Source organism: Equus przewalskii, chromosome 1 (genome assembly GCF_037783145.1).
Source record: "Equus przewalskii isolate Varuska chromosome 1, EquPr2, whole genome shotgun sequence".
Lineage (NCBI taxonomy): Eukaryota > Metazoa > Chordata > Mammalia > Perissodactyla > Equidae > Equus > Equus przewalskii.
Window position 1 is genome coordinate 30,019,009 of NC_091831.1, and position 19,482 is coordinate 30,038,490.

At 40.8% G+C, this 19,482-nt stretch overlaps 1 protein-coding gene across 5 annotated transcripts in view; it reads right to left on the reverse strand.

Annotated features, from left to right (window-relative positions):
• Positions 1-19,250, reverse strand: part of ENTPD7 (ectonucleoside triphosphate diphosphohydrolase 7) — a 44,720-nt gene extending 25,470 nt beyond the window's left edge. For 2 of the 5 annotated variants that reach the window (XR_011522677.1, XM_070559511.1), the window contains exons 1-5: positions 18,766-18,917; positions 18,412-18,514; positions 17,089-17,271; positions 2,802-3,007; positions 2,395-2,545 (exon numbers count right to left, since the gene is read on the reverse strand). Coding sequence is in view for 3 of the 5 variants with exons in the window: in XM_070559511.1 (XP_070415612.1) it covers positions 2,395-2,545; positions 2,802-3,007; positions 17,089-17,271; positions 18,412-18,419 (548 nt within the window). In the remaining 2 variants the exon portion in view is untranslated. Of the gene's footprint in view, positions 1-2,394; positions 2,546-2,801; positions 3,008-17,088; positions 17,272-18,411; positions 18,515-18,759 lie in introns of all 5 variants that reach the window. The other 3 variants (XR_011522678.1, XM_070559510.1, XM_070559506.1) reach the window with 2 other exon arrangements.
• Positions 19,251-19,482: the final 232 nt, after the last annotated feature.

A 19,482-nucleotide genomic window follows, 5' to 3' on the forward strand; every position in this document is an offset into this window, starting at 1 on the left:
CATTTTGAATACTGATCAATATGCTAATAGATTAGCAAAGTATCAGTTATACAAAACAGGTTCCTGCAGTGATAGTTCCACTTATGTCAACAACTATAGCTGCTCAAGAGGTAGCAATCAATTTATAAGCCCAGGCCAGATCTTGGCATTATTAAAAGTGATCAGAAAACAAGTGAAAATTGGGGGCCGGCGTAGTGGTTAAGTTCATGTGCTCTGTCTGCTTCAGTGGCCCAGGGTTTGCCAGTTTGGATCCTGGGCATGGGCCTAGACACTGCTCATCAAGCCACACTGTGGCAGCGTCCCACATAGAAGAACTAGAAGGACTTACAACTAGGATATACAATTATGTACTGGGGCTGTGGGGAAGGAAAAACAAAAAAAGAGTAAGATTGGCAACAGATGTTAGCTCAGGGCCGATCTTCCTGACCAAAAAAAAAAGAAAACAAGTTAAAAGAAAAAGTAAATTCTTTAAAACCTTTTAAGATAAAATAAATATTAATATTCAGAGCTTCCATACTGACAGCAACCATCTTAGACAAATGGGGTGGAGTCTGGATATTGGGTTTTATTTGGATAGAAACTTCTTTGACAAACAGAGGCAATGCTGAGCAGTGCCAGGAGGTGAGGCAATCCTCTCCTTTGCTCCAGACAAATAAAACATGGCCAAACCATTACCCTGCTGGTAGGCTCTGCCTTTTTGACCTCTGACTCAGCTGTTTCTCTGGCCCTCCTTCTCTTTCCTTGGTTGTGAGATCTCAGGCCATGCACAAACCTGTGATGTGGTACCACCTGTGTCATCTATACTCTTCACAGAGTTTCTAAAATTTTGAACAATGTGAATATCACTTATGTCAAAAACAAAAATTCTAGGGGCTGGCCCGGTGGTGCAGTGGTTAAGTTCGCATGTTCCGCTTTGGCGGCCCGGGGTCATTTGGATCCCGGGTGCAGACATGGCACTGCTTGGCACGCCGTGCTGTGGTAGGCGTCCCACATATAAAGTAGAGGAAGATGGGCACGGATGCTAGCTCAGGGCCAGTCTTCCTCAGCAAAAAGAGGAGGATTGGCAGCAGATGTTAGCTCAGGGCTAATCTTCCTCCCCCAAAAAAAAATCTAAATTGTATGTGCAGTATGATTACAACTTTGTAGAAATTACATATAAATCTAGAAAGAGACAGGAAAGTGATGAAATGAAAAAGTTTTGATAGGGTAGTGGGATTATAAATGTTTTGTTTGTTTTTAAGACTTCCTTTAAGGATCTAAGGTTGCAGTCATAATATTTTAAAGTTTGGTTTTATGAATAAGTAAAAACAAAACAAAAATATTTCAAGACCAAAGTGTATGGGAAAACAAGGAGCTAGAAGGCCGCTCATGTTGACAAATGGCTATAGAAAATAATCTGCTTCTCAACAGTAAACCACTAAACAGAAGGCAAGAAGTCTGCTGAAAGAAGTCAACATGTGTTGTATTGTCTGGCTCGTCTGGCATCAGCAGCATGAAGCCCTATGTCTGTGGCTGAGGTTTCTGCTGTTGTTGGGCAAGTATACAAAATGAAACTTTATGGAAAAGGGAACGGCTATTTACCAAGGAAAAATATTTAAGCTAATAAAAAATGCCTGATGCCTATGAGTCTATGAACATTCCAGAAGGATGAATTCTAAAGATCAGGGAGCTTAGTTCCACCCCATGACCGTAAGTGTGGAGGGGCTGGGGAGGTGTCAAAGGGGAGAAATCACAAACAAGGAGGGGTCTGACCTAAGTATAACCGCTGCCTCTTCCTCTTTCTCCTTCTCCCCCTCCTCGCTCTCCTCCTCCTCCTCCTTTTTTGCCAGAAAAGAAAGAGGGATCAGGTGGCAACATACCAGGCTAAACTGCCAAGGTCAAGTGGAAAAGACTTGACTGGCTGGGATGGGAAAAACGTCTAAAGCAATGGAGACTAAGCTTTTCACTATCAGCAGTGAGCCAGGCAAAGTTACAGAGAAAGCGGCATTCGTAGGAGAGGCCTCCCACTAGCCCCAAGGGACCCCGTCTCTCAAGTGACTCTCCTACTACCCTTCTGTAATTATGCTCCCCCTTCTAGGTGCCTCATGATCCAAATTTATCACCATCACCACTGCTCCCAACCCTCAGTCCAAACTAAGATCATTACGGCCATCTCAGACATAGATACTGATCCCAAAGAAGCAAATGACAGGAAAGTGTGAACAACTGATTGTGAAATAATTGAATGCAGGGGTGGCTCTGCTCTATTTTGAGCAAGGAGTCTTTTAGTGTCACCCGTCAACTCTGTGGTGTACCCACATCCCACCCTCAGACCAGGGAACCACAGAGCATGGAATCGGCCTTTTAACTCGTGAGCCACCCACTTTCCTGTGTTTCTCAGACCCTGCACCTCACCTCTCCGGGAGAAGTCTCATGCCTGCTGTGCACAGGATGTAAAGGGGGGTCTCCTTGTGCTTCTTCACAGGCACATGAGCAGCAGCAAAGCTTAGCAGAGGACGAAGGTAATCACTGGCATGTTCTGGAGTGTCAGCCATTGCAGAGATTCCTTAAGTAAGATAAAATACTTTCTTTAAAAAGCAGATCACATTGACTCAGAAGACTGATACCTCATAAAGTTCTGCTTAAGGCCCTAAACACTTATTTATTTGAGAGGAGGGGGCAGCAATGAATGAGATATCCCTCCCATTATCCAGAATCTCAAGAAGAAAAGGGTAGCATTCTTTCTCTCTCGTCTCTTCTCTCCTCTCTCATGCTTGTAGCAGATAAGAGATATCGACAACAAAATATATTCCCATAAGTACCTGGCTTGATTTTTTTAACCACAGGTTGGCTGTTGCGGTCTCTCATCTGTTTGATGTCCAGCAAATCATGGGGGTTCCCATTATGTCTTGGCCAGAAATAAACAAAAATCCGGGAGCCACTGCTGCCACAGTCCACAACAAGTCCATAATTTAGATTTGGGTCTTCAGTGTCAGTAGCTTCAAGCTCCCCTACTCGAGCCAAATACCTAAACCAGGAAAAAAGAGACGCGGGCATTTAGCACCCAAGCCCCTGACAGCCATCACCACTTAATTCTTTTGTTCATGAGTCTTCATTAAGCGCCTACGTGTACCAGGCACGTGAGACTACACACCCTAACAAAGGAATGAAACAATACTGGCCATATTTACTGATGTGACGTATACGAAGTAAGGAGCTGTTTTGCTTGCCTAGAGGCCACGGAATGAGATAAGTAAAGACTCCTCCATGTCTGGGGGCAGGTCTGAAACTGGCTGGGGTAGCAAATCTCTTAACAAGCATTAAAGAACTTCTAGGCCTGAGTAAATAATTGGTTTTTGTTGATATAAGCCACTAAGGTTTGGGGCGTTTGTCATGCGTACTAGAAACTAAAACAATCCTAATAACTTCTTCTCTATCTTTTCTGTAAATAAACAGGACGATTATCACTTAATCATTAATCACTAATCAACGACTAATCATTAATCACTTAATGTGTGTTTCTGGGTGCTGATATTTATGGGCTTTTTGCTTTGCACTTTATATTGCTAGAATTGCATTAATAAAAAATGTATTTCATAAATACAGTAATTATTCTTTTCTATAATCTTTTAAAATATTTTGTGGTTATAAAAAGAAGGTTCATAAAAAACAAATAGAGTAAAAAATAACAATAAAACAATGCCTGTCTACCCAACATACAGTTTAAAAAATAAAACATTACAGTGTTAAAAAAAAAAGCTTCTAAGGGGGCCAGCCCCATGGGGTGGTGTTAAGTTTGGTGCACCTGCTTTGGCGGCCTGGGTTTGCGGGTTCAGATCCCGGGTGTGGACCTACACCACTTGTCAGCCATGCTGTAGCAGCAACCCACATGTAAAGTGGAGGAAGACTGGCACAGATGTTAGCTCAGGGCTAATCTTCCTCAGCAAAAAAAAAAAGAAGAAGACAAAGATAAACAAAAAGCTTCTAGGTCCTAGGACATTAGTACTTTGTGTTGGGATTTTCTTAGATTCTCATTCCAAGATTATCTGGCTGACAGGAGGAAGACGAAACAAGTAAAGACACTGCCATCAAAACACGAAGGTTTGAATCTCAGCTCTAGTACTTTCTCAGCTGTGTGACCTTCAGCAAGTTCCTTAACTTCTCCCAGACTGTTTCCTCATCTGCAGATAAGGACAGCTACGAGTCTCTCCCTGAGAGGGACAATGTAGGTTGAGTAGTCAGCACAGTACTGTGCCGTTGCTGCCGCTGTTCTTGTCATTACATGGTAATTATGGGGAGAACAAATAGTGGAAGACTCTCGGGAGAAAGGGCGAAAAAGTCCAGAAAGAAGAGAGGGTTAAGAGTTGGCAAAACGAGCACTGAGGCTTTAACGTTCCCTCAGAGCCTGCGGGTCTGAAAAGCACAAACGCTGCCAACTCGTCTGCAAAGGCTTCGCTTGAAGAGGAGCCCCCGGAGAACGGCTCTTAGCATACTAAACAGAAAAGGAGGGCTCTTTCTTGGTGCTAAGAATAAATGTTGTGTGATAGATTAAAACTTTGTCTTCTAAGTCCTTTTAAATTTGAATGAGTATTACCACACGTTGAGCTAATAATTGAATAAATGCCCCGAAAGAAATGCTGTCAGTTTTTTCAAACACTACAGCTAAACTCCTTTCCTCCTAAGATATCCGCCCTACGCATTCGACCCCGTCTCCTGGATCCCGAGACCCTCACACAGGACTCCTCGGAACTGGGTTTTGTGATGCCTGAAGCTAATACAACTGGCGGGGAAGGGCGTCTTTCAAAAAAAAGATTCAATATTACGAATACAAAAGGGACTCGTGCAAGTGAGGGGCCTTGAAGCGTAGGGATCAAGAGCCTCACAGTAAATGCACCTCTGATAAGAACAATAAGCCACATGTCACACCCCTCAAACAATCTAGCCTGTGTTGACTGGAGATTTCACATTGCTATACAGACCTCAGGGTTCCTTACTTTGGACAGAAAAGCAAACTTGTTGAAAAGAAAAACATGTAGAAACAGTTCTCAAATGAAAAAGCAGAGCTGAGTACCTTTCCTATTCTACAATGCAAGATGCCTTTTTTAAAAAAGAGAAGAACAAACATTTGAGCTTTAATATAATGCTGTAAATTATTGCATAGGATGGGGTCAGGCAGAACTTTTTTCTGGATTTGGTATGAGAGTAAGTTATGGGAAATGAAGCAGGTGCTAAAAATCTGTTACACACTAGAAAGTTCCCAGTCCTAAAGATTCTGTTTCACCACATTCTACTTTCTCATTCTAATCAAATTCCTGGGCTGAACTGGACTCACAATCTGCCAATCAACTAGTAACAGCTCATTTCTATCACACGAAAGCTGGGCTAATTTTTGGGTTCAAGGCACAGAACTCCTGGAAATACTGACCTTGTAAAATACTACACACAGAAAAGCAACAGGCAAGATAATCCATCTCTAGCCCAAAGTGACTTTTTATTCCCCACGATGGCAATCTTTCTACTTCACATGCTTCACCCATCTTTCTCTGCTCTCCTTTTCTGGAAACCCCCCTTCTACTTCTCTCTGACAAGACTCTGGATCCATCCCCCCCACTTAATGAATAACTTTTTTCTAGTACATTGGTTCTCAAACTTTTGGGGCTCAGGATCCCTTTATATTCTTAAAAACTATTGGACCCCAAAGAGCTTTTGTGCACATGAGTTATATCTATCTATATTTACCATACTAGAAAATAAAATGGCAAATTTAAAAATATTTATTAATTAATGTAGATATAACAATCATAAACTCATTAGATATTACCACATTTCATGAAAAATAACTATTTTCTACAACAAAAAAATAGAAGAGTGGCACTGTTTTATAGTTTCACAAATCTTTTTAGTGTCTGGATTAATAGAAGACAGCTAGATTCTCATTTGTTTCTGTATTCAATCTGTTACAGTATGTTGTTTTGGTTGAAGTATATGAAGAAAATCCAGCTTCACACAGACGTGTTGCTGGAAAAAGGAAGAGTATATTAATAGCCTTTTTAGATGACTGTGGATATTCTTCTTTGATACTACACTACAACTCAACAAGAGAAATTTCTTAAAAGTTAGTTGCAACATGGAATCTAAAACTCTATCTAAGAACTTTTCATACTCTGTAACATTAAAATCCACTGATTTATCTTGCACTTTGAATGGCTTTTACCCATGCATGATTTTTAACATCAGATATTGGGAAACATTGGTTCAGTGAGCTATGCAAATCTTCCTAACATTGACACATTTAATTCTAATTCAAATTCAAATTCAGGGGCCAGCCCCGTGGCTAAGTGGTTTAATTCGCAGGCTCTGCTTCGGCAGCCCAGGGTTTCACCTGTTCAGATCCTGGGCACAGACCTAGCACCGCTCATCAAGCCACGCTGAGGGGGCATCCCACATAGCACAACCAGAAGAACCTACAACTAGAATATACAACTATGTCCTGGGGGGGCTTTGGGGAGAAGAAGGAAAAAAAAAAATGTTGGCAGCAGACGTTAGATCAGTGCCAATCTTAAAAAAAAGAAAAAAAAATTCATTAACATCACTACCAATCTTATCAATCTATCAATCTACCAATCTTATCAAAAAAGTCTTTTAAGTATTGGGAAGCTATCAAACTCACAGCGGCAGGAACAAATTTTCCAAAACTTCTAATTTTCACTTGAAAGCTCAAATTTTATCATTGGCAAGAAAAACCGATAGCTGTTTTGCTCAAAGCAACAGGCTTTACTTCTTTCATTTTTAAGAAAATGCATGTGAAATATCCAAGTCTGAAACCACAGTTTTTCTGGCAGTCATTCTTTCAAGTAAAAATAGTATTCCAGTGGGGGCCAGCCCCATGGCCTAGTGGTTAAGTTCAGTGTGCTCCAATTCAGCAGCCAAGCCTTGCAGGTTCAGATCCCAGACATGGACCTACACTACTCGTCAGCCATGCTGTGGTGGCAACCCACATATAAAATAGAGGAAGACTGGCACAGATGTTAGTTCAGGGCTAATCTTCCTCAAGCCAAAAAGAAAGAGGAGGGTTGGCAATAGATATTAGCTCAGGTCTAATCTTACTCAGGAAAAAAAAATAGTATTCCATGATAAAAGCAGTGAGGGTTAGCTCATAAGCTCCAACAATTGCCTAAGCGCTTTTCTTCCAGACAACCTCAGTATACAACAGAAGTGCTTAATGCATATTTCCCATTTTGTCACAGAATATTAAAAAGACATTCTTAAGTGGAACTGGACTTTTGTTTTCCATTGCAATTGTGTGACAATGAAGACTACAATAACTACTAGTACAGTTTGATGCCTCTATCTTGATTTGTGCTAAGGCACCAACAGTTTTACCCACCATTGCTTTTGTATCATCAGTGTAAATGTCAGCTCAGTGAAAGGGGCAAATAACATCACAATAGCCAAGGGTAGAAGCAACTCAAACGTCCACTGACAGATGATGGATAAACAAAATGTGGTATAGACATATAATAGAATATTATTCAGCCTTAAAAAACAAGGAAATCCTGTCATATGCTATAATATGGATGAACCTCCAGGACATTATGCTAAGCGAAATAAACCAGTCACAAAAAGACAAATACTGTATGATTCCACTTATATGAGGTATGTAAAGCACGCAAATTCATAGAAACAGAAAAAAGAATAGTATGTACCAGGGACTAAGGGGGAGGGAAAAAAAGGGTTAATTAATGGGTATAATATATAGGTAAAATGAGTATAAGATTAAAGGTTATTTAATGGGTATAGAGTTTCAGATTTGCAAGATAAAGTTCTGGAGATTGGTTGCATAACAATGTACACTTAAAAATGGTTAAGATGGTTAAGTTTTTAACACAATTTTAAAAAGGGGCAAATAACATCTTAGTATTATTACGAAAATAGTTTTGGCCTCACAGACCCCCTGAAAGAGTCACAGAGACTCTGAAGCGTCAGTAAACACTTTGAGAACCCACTGCTCTAATGTGACCTTCTTTTTCTAACATTCATCTGCTTCTCTACCTATTCCTTCCCCTTTCTCTTCTTTGACATGGCTCCCCAGTTCTTAAGAAGCCTCCTCAACAATGCTGACTCTTGTAATATCCACAATGATCTGAAAAGGCCTTCCTCTGTTCAAAAATACGGAGTGTCATCATTCCCTTTAAGCAGTTTGCTTGGAGTGTCATTATTCCCTTTAAGCAGTTTGTTTATATTCCAGTATGAGTCCCTAAGACCTCTTTCATATTTCAACAGCTCCAGCTCTCCATTTAGACTATTACCTTCTCAAGAGCAGGTACTTTAACTGCAGTACCTCAATGTTGTCACAATAGTCTCCCATTTCTCTGATATGTATCAATTCATACTGATTGGTCTGGTTCTAGAGCTCACAATATAGAGCTGTTGGTTTCTTAATAACTCTTCTACGTCTTTGTATAGTTATACTCAAGATCAATTGGTCTCCTTCTTAGAAAGTTTCAATGGCTTCCCACAGCATCCTTCCATCTTCTTTGGTTCCTGTCAAGGTAAGCAACTTTACGGCTGTAATTTGGTTGCAATTCACCTTTGCTTTCTCTTGTCTTAGAAGTCTCCATGTGTCCATTGCAGAAAAATGTCAGCTGACATTAGAACACAAGGGAGAAAGATAGGACCAGATGGCATGTATGTTACACTTCTCATTTCAGTCTTTTGATGAATTGCTGCCAGCAGCAGAAAGTCTCCATTTTTCTCATCTTGCATACAAATGAGTAACTGAAGAACAATTTCCCCCTCTTGGGAAATAACAGTTCACCTCTTTTTGGAATTCTGACCTCTTGTGGTCTAACCAGGCTTCCTACACGTTTCAGCCACCTGAAGGTCTTCCTCTCTTTAGGCTCCTAACACGGATGGATCACTGGTCCTTTCTGGGATATTTTCCTTTGTGATTCGCAGTCCTGGCCTTAACCATCATGGTCAGTTACGTGCATTGCTGGGCCCTCCTGCTTTGCTGATGCTGCCCTAAGTCGATCCTTAAAGATCTAAAGCCCAAGAGAAAAGTTCCAAAAGCTTTGGAATCCCTCACCTCTGCCCACCCAAGAGAGACCTGCTTCACCAGTACACATACTAACCCCCTCCCCCCGACACACCCTCTCTGTATTTGAGAAACCCGATTTCCCTCTGGTCACTGCTGAGTCAATGAAAAGAAAGTTACCCACAAATACATCACCTCAGGTCCAAGCAGAAGACGATGGCTTTTCACAGCCATTATCCTGAAAACATTAACAGCATTAGAGTGGTAACTGACCAAACCACTACCTTGTTTACAAAATCAACACTAATTAGACCACTTCTGGAGTTCAAAGAGAACTCGGTAATGCACCAAAAGTCAATTAAAGGTGGACGCCACCAGCTCTTTGCTGAATGTCATAACACTCTTCAACTCCAATCAAGGCTCAGAAACAAACATAATGACATTATAGCCAAAGTAGCCATGAATGACTGATGACAGTAATACACACCCAGAAGAGCATTATTGCTCTCGTAACATTATTGCTTATCTCCTAACAAGATTAATCGGAGCAGTCAAGAACACTTAGAATTTAAAGCTCTGCTTATAAACTCTATAAACACCACTAAGGACAAGTTAAGTGAATAAAGTAATAAATGTGAATGCATATAAATGCCTTCAATTTCACCAGCAAAAATCTCTGAATTATTCTATTGTACATAAGAAGCCTTACCTTATCTGCATATCCTAAAGTTTATCATTTTTTTTCCTACCCAAAACGAATGCCTTTTTTCTACTTAAACAGAACTGAAACTCCTAAGGAAGGCTAGTACTGAGCCAACTGTTGACACAGAACCTCTTCTTCATGTATTCCCAGATGGCAAAGGAGAATAAGGGAACCACCTTTCAAAAACTACAAAAGACATTCTTCACATCAATGTCAGCCAGACAAGCTTCCCCTCTAATGAAGACGTAGTGGGCTGACCAAAAAGTGAACAACATTCAATATTAATTAAGAAATGTACTGAATATACAGAACATTTAAGTAAGAACAATTTACCATTTGTCTTGCACAATATATATGTATCCATGCTAAAAGTGCCTAAAAATTACTATACTAAAATTATTATACTAAAAATGAATAACTTAATTTATACTAAAAATTATTAATACATTTTAACAATTTACCCAGCATCTGGGGCAGTGCCTGAAATATGGGAGACTTAGCACTTTCAAATAGAACTTCCTAACATGATGGAAATATTCCCTATCTGCACTGTCCAATAGGAGAGCCACTAGCCACACGTGGCTAGCGAGCACTTGAAATGTGACTAGTGCAAGTGAGGAACAAAATTTTTTATTTTATTTAATTTTAATTAATTTAAATTTAAATAGCCACTTGTGGGTAGTGGCTACCCTATTGATACCACAGTGTAGACACACAATAATATTTACAGAATAAGTGAATAAATTGACATAAAATACATATTAAGTCTGAAGTTGTTGGAGAACGTCTTATAACATATGGCACACACCAGATAAATAGTTGATTAAAACACACATCTAACAAACATTATTCTTAAAAATAGCTTTTGGGTGGAGGCAGGGGGTATCTGGCAAATCTCTGTACTTTCTTCTCAAGTTAGCTGTGAACCTAAAACAGCTCTAAAAAATAAAGTCCGTTTTAAAAAAATAAAAACAAAACAAACCAGCTCTGGACTCTATCCTTACTAAATCACCCCATCCCGCTCTAAATTTACCTTTTCCTAAATTCTAGTTCTGAAGCAAACCTCCTGCTTCCTCCTCCCAGAAACAATGTGGGTACATGTTCATAATAAAGAAAAAAACAGATTATAACTCTTCCGTTTTGAAACTACTGAGGAAACACCCCCGCTGCTTTCTAAAGTCCTGGGTCATATCACCTCAGAAGCGATATGCTAAGTTCCACCAATGGCTGAAAAACATTCAAATGAAAGTATCTTTTTCAATACAAAAATAATTAAAACAATTTTTAAACGTTAACTACTTTCATACATATTAAAACACAAAGATACAACATGCAAGAGATATTATCAAGTCTAACTAAAGCAATGCCTCATTTATTGAGAACATAGAATGAATCTTGGTGTTCCTATGGACACGTTTTCCTGATAAAGGTCTTCCAAACCTTCTCCCATGAAGACAGCTATAAATCAGCGTGTTCCTGGCAGCACAGTACATACTTTGGAACACCACAAAATACTGATATAATTTCATCTTGTGAATCAGGAACAATTTAAGTTGGCAAAAATATGACTATGCTATATGTATGAAATATAAAAATCACAACCACAACCACTTGTCTTAAAATTTTTTTATAAGCTGTTCCAATTAAAGTGTTTCCATCAATTCTTAAATATTTACTTAATCATTTTATCATCAGCCAGTGCTTAAGCAGTAGCAGCTGCCACAAAAAAAGAAATTACGGGGGCTGGCCCTGTGGCCGAGTGGTTAAGTTCTCACGCTCCGCTGCAGGCGGCCCAGTGTTTCGTTGGTTCGAATCCTGGGCGCGGACATGGCACTGCTCATCGAGCCACGCTGAGGCAGCGTCCCACATGCCACAACTAGAAGGACCCACAACGAAGAATATACAACTATGTACCAGGGGGCTTTGGGGAGAAAAAGGAAAAAATAAAATCTTAAAAAAAAAAAAATTTAAAACAAAAAAAGAAATTATGGAAGGAAAATTTCAGATGGAGATAATGCTGCCCATTATCTTCAGTGTATATTTGCAGGGTCGAAAAGGGAATTAGAGAACAGAAAAATAAAAATTATTTCAAATAATAAGACTAATATCCATGATGTACCAGGAAGTGCTAGATACTTTTATCTTTTTTTTTCTTTTTTCCTTTCTTTTCTTTTATTTTTTTGTGAGGAAGATTGACCCTGAGCTAACATCCATGCCAATCTTCCTCTGCTTTATACATGGGATGCCGCCACAGCATGGCTTGATGAGCAGTGTGTAGGTCCGCGCCTGGGATCTGAACCTATGAACCCCAGGCTGCCGAAGCAGAGCGTGCAAACTTAACCCCTACACCACTAGGCCAGCTCTATTTTTATATTTTAATCCAAATGACAACACGACAAGGCAGGCATTTTTACCCCCACTTTATACATAAAGAAAATGAGATTCATGAATACAACACCAGTCCAAGATCACCCAACTAGCAAATACTGGGCTGATTAGCTCTAAAATCAACCCTCTTTCCTCTACACCACAACAGCTCCCCAAATAAATATAACTGAGCCTTAAAGCAATGCTTCTCAACTCAGGATGAATATTAGAATCACCTTGAGAAGAGATCCAATTATTTGCATTTTTTAAAGGTCCCCAAGTGATTCAGATACACAGAAGTTGAAAATCACTGATTTAAAGTCACCATTAGTATAAACTATTAGACTGTGTAATAAAACAGTTGTAACAAAATGTGTAGAGCTGTTTACCACCATAGAAATGGTCTGTAGAAGTTTTGAATTATTGAGTCTACTTTTAATGTTTCCTCTCTCCTGCCTCACTCTCAAGATGCCAGTATATTACTGACTATTGTCATCAGTGTGCCCAAATCTAATGACTACCATACTCTCCCCCACTACCACCATTCTAACTTGCTGCTATCTGCTGCGTTCTGAGACGACAGAACCAAGCTAATTAAAACAGTGTGTAAAATAAAAACAAACAGGCTCTATGTGAGAGCCTCTCCTATCAGTATTGTATATGAGCTTTTAGTACATGATCTTAATGATATCAAATTTGGTTACAGATGGGCCTCTTCTGATAAATTTTTGATTCTTAACTTTGTTCCGGACTCTTGACTGTACAGAGTTCCTGATTCTTTGTTCCTGACTCTACACAGTTATACATAAACTATTATCTCATTGGGAAATAATTATTCCTTCACATCTGCCTCTCTAACTAGATTACGAACTCCATGAGTTCAGGGGCCACGTTTTATTCATCTTTGAACCCTAATGCCTAGCACAGTGCCATGCATGCAGCGAGCTGTTGACAAAAGTTTGCTTTCTAAATGACTCATGGAGGCTGGCATGCATGAAGTATAATGATATATGGTAATTTGTGGCAATATGTATATAGCTTTTCATTAAAGAACAAGGAGCTCTAGACCATATGGCTACTGGCTCCTCAGTCAGAGTCAGACCATTATAGGGTATCGGGACTTCAGTAAGGTCACCACACAGGTACAGTCTGTGTGTTCCTTAGCTCTGCAGCTAACTTGTTGAATTAATTCAACTTAAATATTTATTGGATCTGGTCACTTGGGGTATAGTAGTAGACAAGAACTATGGGATCACTGTACTTCCCATGCATCCCTCAAATGCATTTACTTCTCTCCATCGTCACTGTTGACACCCAAGTTCAGGCCAGCATCATCTCTATTACAATTCATCTCCTTTCCTTCATTTTTATTCGCTTCCAATTCATTCTCCACAATGCCACTAAAGTGAGCTTTCTTTAAAAAGCAATTCCGATCATATCACTCTTCAAAGCCTTTCAAAGCCTTCCCTCTGGCCTTAAGATAATCTCTAAACCTCCTAAAATGGCTTAACAGACCCAGCCTGATCCACCTCTCCAGCAATATAGCTCAGCACTCACTCCCTAAGTCTTTAGCCATATTAACCAACATAGAATTCCCTAATTAGACCATGCTGTCTTCCAGTGGGAAACCATACTCAGGTGTGTCAAGAAAATCTCAATAAGCATTTTAAACAAATTAAAACTAAAATTATGGATGTAGTTCTCCAAAGCTAACAGGCTTTGTAAGGTCAACTGTTGACAACTATAGTCATCTAAATAAGTGTTTCCTCTTCAAAAAATATAAATGAGTAGTGTTGCTGGAGGAAGAAAGGTTGAAAATATACATTTCTTGAAAAAAGGTACCAAAAATCTCCACATCCTGGTGCCTATACCACCCAACGCATAGTGGCTGCTCAATAAATGTTTGCCAAATGAATAAATGAATGAATGACCAAAGTGAATTGCAAATGAGAAACTCTGGGGACAGAACAACCCAGAAACATTAGGGGGAGGAGGCATGTGTCCCAATTCTGACCAAAAAAGATTAAAGGAAAGAGTTTCCAGGAAGGGTGTTCTTCATTCTTACAAGAGAGCACAGAAGATCTGCCTCGCCCACAGGACAAGAGTGAGGATGCATGTAGTAAGCTGACACTGTGGACAACAGAGACAGAGACTCCCACCCTGCCAGCCAATGTTGAAACGGTGATCTCTCTGCTCCTGGATTTCTAATTATGTGAGCCAATAAAATTTCTTATTATTTAAGTCAGTTTGACTGTTACTTGCAGCCCAAAGCTTCCTAACTGATGCTCTCTGAGAAGCAATACAGAGAAAATCACATTGAAAATGATGAACACAACATGTCATCATTTCATTTTGTAGCCTAATCAGAATCTAATCTTAAAAAAACAAGCATGGGGCCAGCCCCATGGTGTAGTGGTTAAGTGTGGCACGCTCTGCTTCAGCAGCCCAGGTTTGTGGGTTCAAATCCTGGGTGTGAACCTACACCACTTGTCAGGCATGCTGTGGCAGTGATCCACATATAAAATAGAGGAAGACTGGTACAGATGTTATCTCAGGGCTAATCTTCCTCAAGCGAAAAAAGAGAAGGATTGGCAATGGACATTACCCCAGGGTGAATCTTCCTCACAAAAAAAAAAAGTAGAAAAACAAAAACAAACAAAAAAAGCAAAATGAATCACTGTTATAAAGAAATATAGATCTTCTATGCAAGTGGCAAGGCATATAAAACTATATCAAATAATTCAGATGTATTTTCTGTGAAAAAAGGTATTCAGCTGTCACTGGATAGAATTCACAGATTAGCCTCTACAGAAGAAAGTACCAGTGAACTGGAAGGCACAGCATATAAAACACCCAGAAAGAAACACAGAGGGAAAAAAAGTGAAAAAAATGAATAAAGCCTCAGTGAGCTGTGTAAAAACTTCAGGTGGCTCAATATATACGTCTTCGAGACACCAAAGGAGAAGTGAGAGAGGAGAGAAAAAATATTTGAAGAAATAACGGTCAAAATTTTTCCAAATTTGATTAAAACCTATAAATCCATAGATCCAAGAATCAACAAATCATGAGCACAAGAATCATGAAGAAAGCTACACCAAGGTACATCACAATCAAATTGCTTAAAATCAGTGATAAACAGGGGCTGGCCCCATGGCCGAGTGGTTAAGTTCGCGCGCTCCGCTGCAGGCGGCCCAGTGTTTCGTTGGTTCGAATCCTGGGCGCGGACATGGCACTGCTCATCAGACCACGCTGAGGCAGCGTCCCACATGCCACAACTAGAAGAACCCACAACGAAAAATACACAACTATGTACCAGGGGGCTTTGGGGAGAAAAAGGAAAAAATAAAATCTTTAAAAAAAAAAAAAAAAATCAGTGATAAACAGAAAATCTTAAAAGCAGCCAGAGGAAAAAGATGCATGTAAAGTGAGAACAAGGATAAAAATGACAGCAGACTTCTCCTCAGAAAGAATGCAAGCCTGAAGACAGTGGAGCATCATCTTTAAAGTAATAAAAGAAAAAACCAATCAACCCAGAGTTTTATACTCAGTGAACATTTCTTTTGAAAGGAAAGTAAAATGAAAGTTTCTCAGTCGTGAAAGTTGAAAGAACTTGCCAACCACAGATTCACACTAGTAGAAATGTTAAAGGAAGTCCTTTAGGCAAAAGGAAAATGATACCAGACAGAAATATGAATCTACACAAAGGAAGGAAGAAGCCCAGAAATGGTAAGTATACAAGTATTTTTTTCTTATTTTTAAAATCTCTTTAAAAGGTAAGTGAATGTCCTAAGCAAAAATAATAACAATATATGGTGGAGCTTATAACATATGAAGAAGTAAAATGTACAACAACAATAGCACAAAGGCCAAGGAGGAAAGCATACTGCTGTAGGTTCTTATACTCTGGGCGAAGAGGTATAATATTACTTGAAGGTAGACTCCAATAAGTTAAAGATGTGTACTACAAACCCTAAAGCAACCACTAAAAAAATAAAGAGTTATAGCTAATAACCCAACAAAGGAAATAAAATGGAATCATAAAAAATGTACTCAATTCCAAAGAAGGGAGAAAAAGAGGAAAAACAAACAACAGATGTGACAGGCAGAAAACAAACTGCAAGACAGATTTAAATCTAAACATAATCAACAATCACATTAAATGTAAATAGCCTGAACCCCCCAAATAAAAGGCAGACATTCTTAAATTGGATAAAAAGCAAGACAACTAAATGCTCCCTACAACAAGCCCACTTTAAACATAGAGACACCAACAGGCTAAAACTAAAAGGATGGAAAAACATCCATCATGCTAACGCTAATCAAAAGAAAGCTGTGGGGCAGGCCCTTGGCCAAGTGGTTAAGTTTGCATGCTCTATGCTCTGCTTCAGCGGCCCAGGGTTTCACTGATTCAGATCCTGGGCATGAACATGGCACCTCTCATCAGGCCATGCTGAGGCAGTGTCCCACATAGCACCACCAGAGGCACTCACAACTAGAATATACAACTATGTACTGAGGGACTTTGGGGAGAAGAATTTAAAAAAAAGAAAAGAAAAGATTGGCAATAGTTGTTCGCTCAGGCGCCAATCTTTAAAAAAAAAGAAAGCTGAAGTAGCTATTATCAATACCAGACTACTAGATTTCAGAGCAGAGAATATAATTGGGGATAAAGAGAGTCATTTACTAAGATAAAAGGGTCAGCTCATCAAGAGCACATAACAATCCTTAACATTTATGCACCCAGTAAGTCAGCCCATCAAAACAAGAAAATAGAAAGATGTCTTTCATGGGTTAAAACGCAGCATCAGCATTCCTGAATCAAAACTGAATATTGCTAAAATGGGGCTTAAGATCTTCTTTATGTAATAAGTGGCATGTAATTTTACTAATAACAGTGCAGTATTCCCCAAAAGGGTCAAAAGTAGTAGTGTGTTACACAGCTCAGCAAAATATTTATGACTTCAACGCCAAAGCTGATCAAAGTGTTCTAACGCTGACTCACCTTTCATATTGCCTATCTCGTGGCACTGAAGCACCCCAATGTCCAAAGTCCATGATTAACATAAGTAAAAGGAGACAGGATATGAAGAAGAGTCCTAGGAGTGCCACCCGCTGACGGGGAAATGGGCTCACTGTGGGCACAGTGAAGTACCAGGAGGCTGGGCAGAGGTAGGAAAAACTGATCCTGAAATGAGACAAACATTAGTAAGTAAGAAGAGTCTCTAAAATTAAGTGCTTAAAAATGATTTTTAAACCAGATTAAAGCCCTTCCTAATAAAGGCAAAAAGTCATGCCACCAGAAGTGTAAATGTTCTTTTAGTGCCAAAATTTAGGAAAGGACCTATATCGTTCATAGAGTTTCTATTATAAATCAAAAAGCCTTATCTGCTCTTTTTCCAAAGTCTGCACTTTGGGGTGCAATTCAAAGAATTAATCTCATGTTAATAAAAGATCCCCAGTCTCCCTGGGCAACCTCGTAACACTGAAGAATCAGAGCAACTACAGCATTCCCACTGAAAATGCTACCCAAAACGTGGATAGTCAGAAAATTTATTCAACTGATTTTTGAAAACATTTTAATAGGTAATATACGCACATGGTAAAAAAAAAAAAAAAAATCAAACAATTTCAAAGGATATATAGTGGAAAGTGAGTCTTTTGTCCTAACCCCACCATTTTCCTCTCAGAGGCAACCACTGCTACCTAATTTCTGTGTATTTTTCCAGGGATATTCTATAAATACAGCATAAATTTATCATATGTGGCAATATATGCATGTGTGTGTTTCTCTATTCCTTAGGTTTTACAGCATACCTACTGTTCTGCATCTTTCCCCACTTAGTATATTTGACAACTATCCCATTTGGTACATGTAGATCCACAGATCCACATTACTCTCTTCTGAAAGCTTCGGAGTATTACAATGTATAAATAAGTGTATTCAATTGTAAAGTTCACTTTCTTTGTTGTTTCAAAAGGACCTCAGTCTGTGTCCAAAGCTCATTGAAAAAAAAAGTCTTTGTTTAACCTCCTCAAGGGGCATCTAGCCTCACTCAAATGGAAATTTGAAAGAACATCACAATCTAGCACTTTTCAGAGCTGAGCAAGCACTTACTCCATCACCCTGGGGTTATGAGCTGGAAATTATTGTTCTATCTGCCTTCAAAAGAATGCAACTTTGATTTTCTTTGCATCCATCTGACCATGCTGCAAAGTCCATATGCAGCACTAGGGCAAACCTCACTTGTAACAACCTCCCAGGGCCCCTCAACCAGCATGCACCCCCCAGTGAGCCCCCAGCCAAGAAGAAAGTGTGCAGCCTTACCTAGCCATGGGTTCCCTTCAGTGGTCTCAACGCCTGTCACCTCCTTTTCCTTTTGCCCTGAGAAGGTGGTCTCCTTGTCCCAGGCATCTCCTAAGTCTGCAGCCTGGAAAGAGTTGGCTGGGTTTCAGGCTTACCTCCAGCAGTACCCACGAGAATAGATCTCCGTGAAAAGGCCACGGCGCCCGGGCTCCCACGCCAGATCCGTCTGCTCTTATTCCTGGGGCCCAGCGGACCCTACCCAGGCTCCCTGGGCGCGGGGCGTTCACGAGGGCCAGTGGCGTCCTCGAGGAACCAGCCGTCCGCTTCCCCTCCCCGTCCCTCGCGGCGCCGCAGCCCTCCCGCGCTCACACTCACGGGTCGAGCGGCCCGCCAGCTCCCTTAGCACCGCTCGGCTCGCTCCAGAGCGGCTCTCGGCGGCCTCCAGCCCAGCCGGAAGAAGGCCGGGAGGGCCGGCGGCGCCACGTCCCCAAGGAAACCGCAGGGAGCCAATGACTGACAGGGGACCCGCGGAGAGGAGCCCGCCCTCCATCCAGCGGGAGCCGCCGGCGAACCAGCTCCGTCGGCTGCACGTCCGTCCGCCACGGTGGCCAATCTCCAAGAGCGTTGGGCCTCTAGTGCCCGCCCCCGGATTTCGAGCGCGTCCAATCCGGAAGGGCGTCGTGCTATGGCTCCGTCTCGAGCGGGCCGCTGTGGGCGCACAGGCGAGCGGTGCCCAGCGGTCCCCGGGTGCGCTGCGCCCGCTGCCCTCTCGGCGGCGCGAATTCTCTGCTGGCAGCTCTCTCCGCGGCCGCTTCCGGGACAGGGCGGCCTCGGTGGGTGGGTCTTGGGGTATCCACGACAGAAGTGCATCCCTTGCCCACGGCCTGTTGGAGGTTTTGTGACCACCAACCTTGCCCAGAATGGTTCTCCCACCTTGGACCGTCCCTGTAGCGCCCCAAACGGATGCCCCGGCCTCATTGTCTTGCCCTGTGAGAAAAATATAAATTGAGGACAATGACGTCTACACTGAAGCGCTTATGTCCATTCATTCAACATTCATTGAATGTCTACTGTATGCCAGACATTATGAGC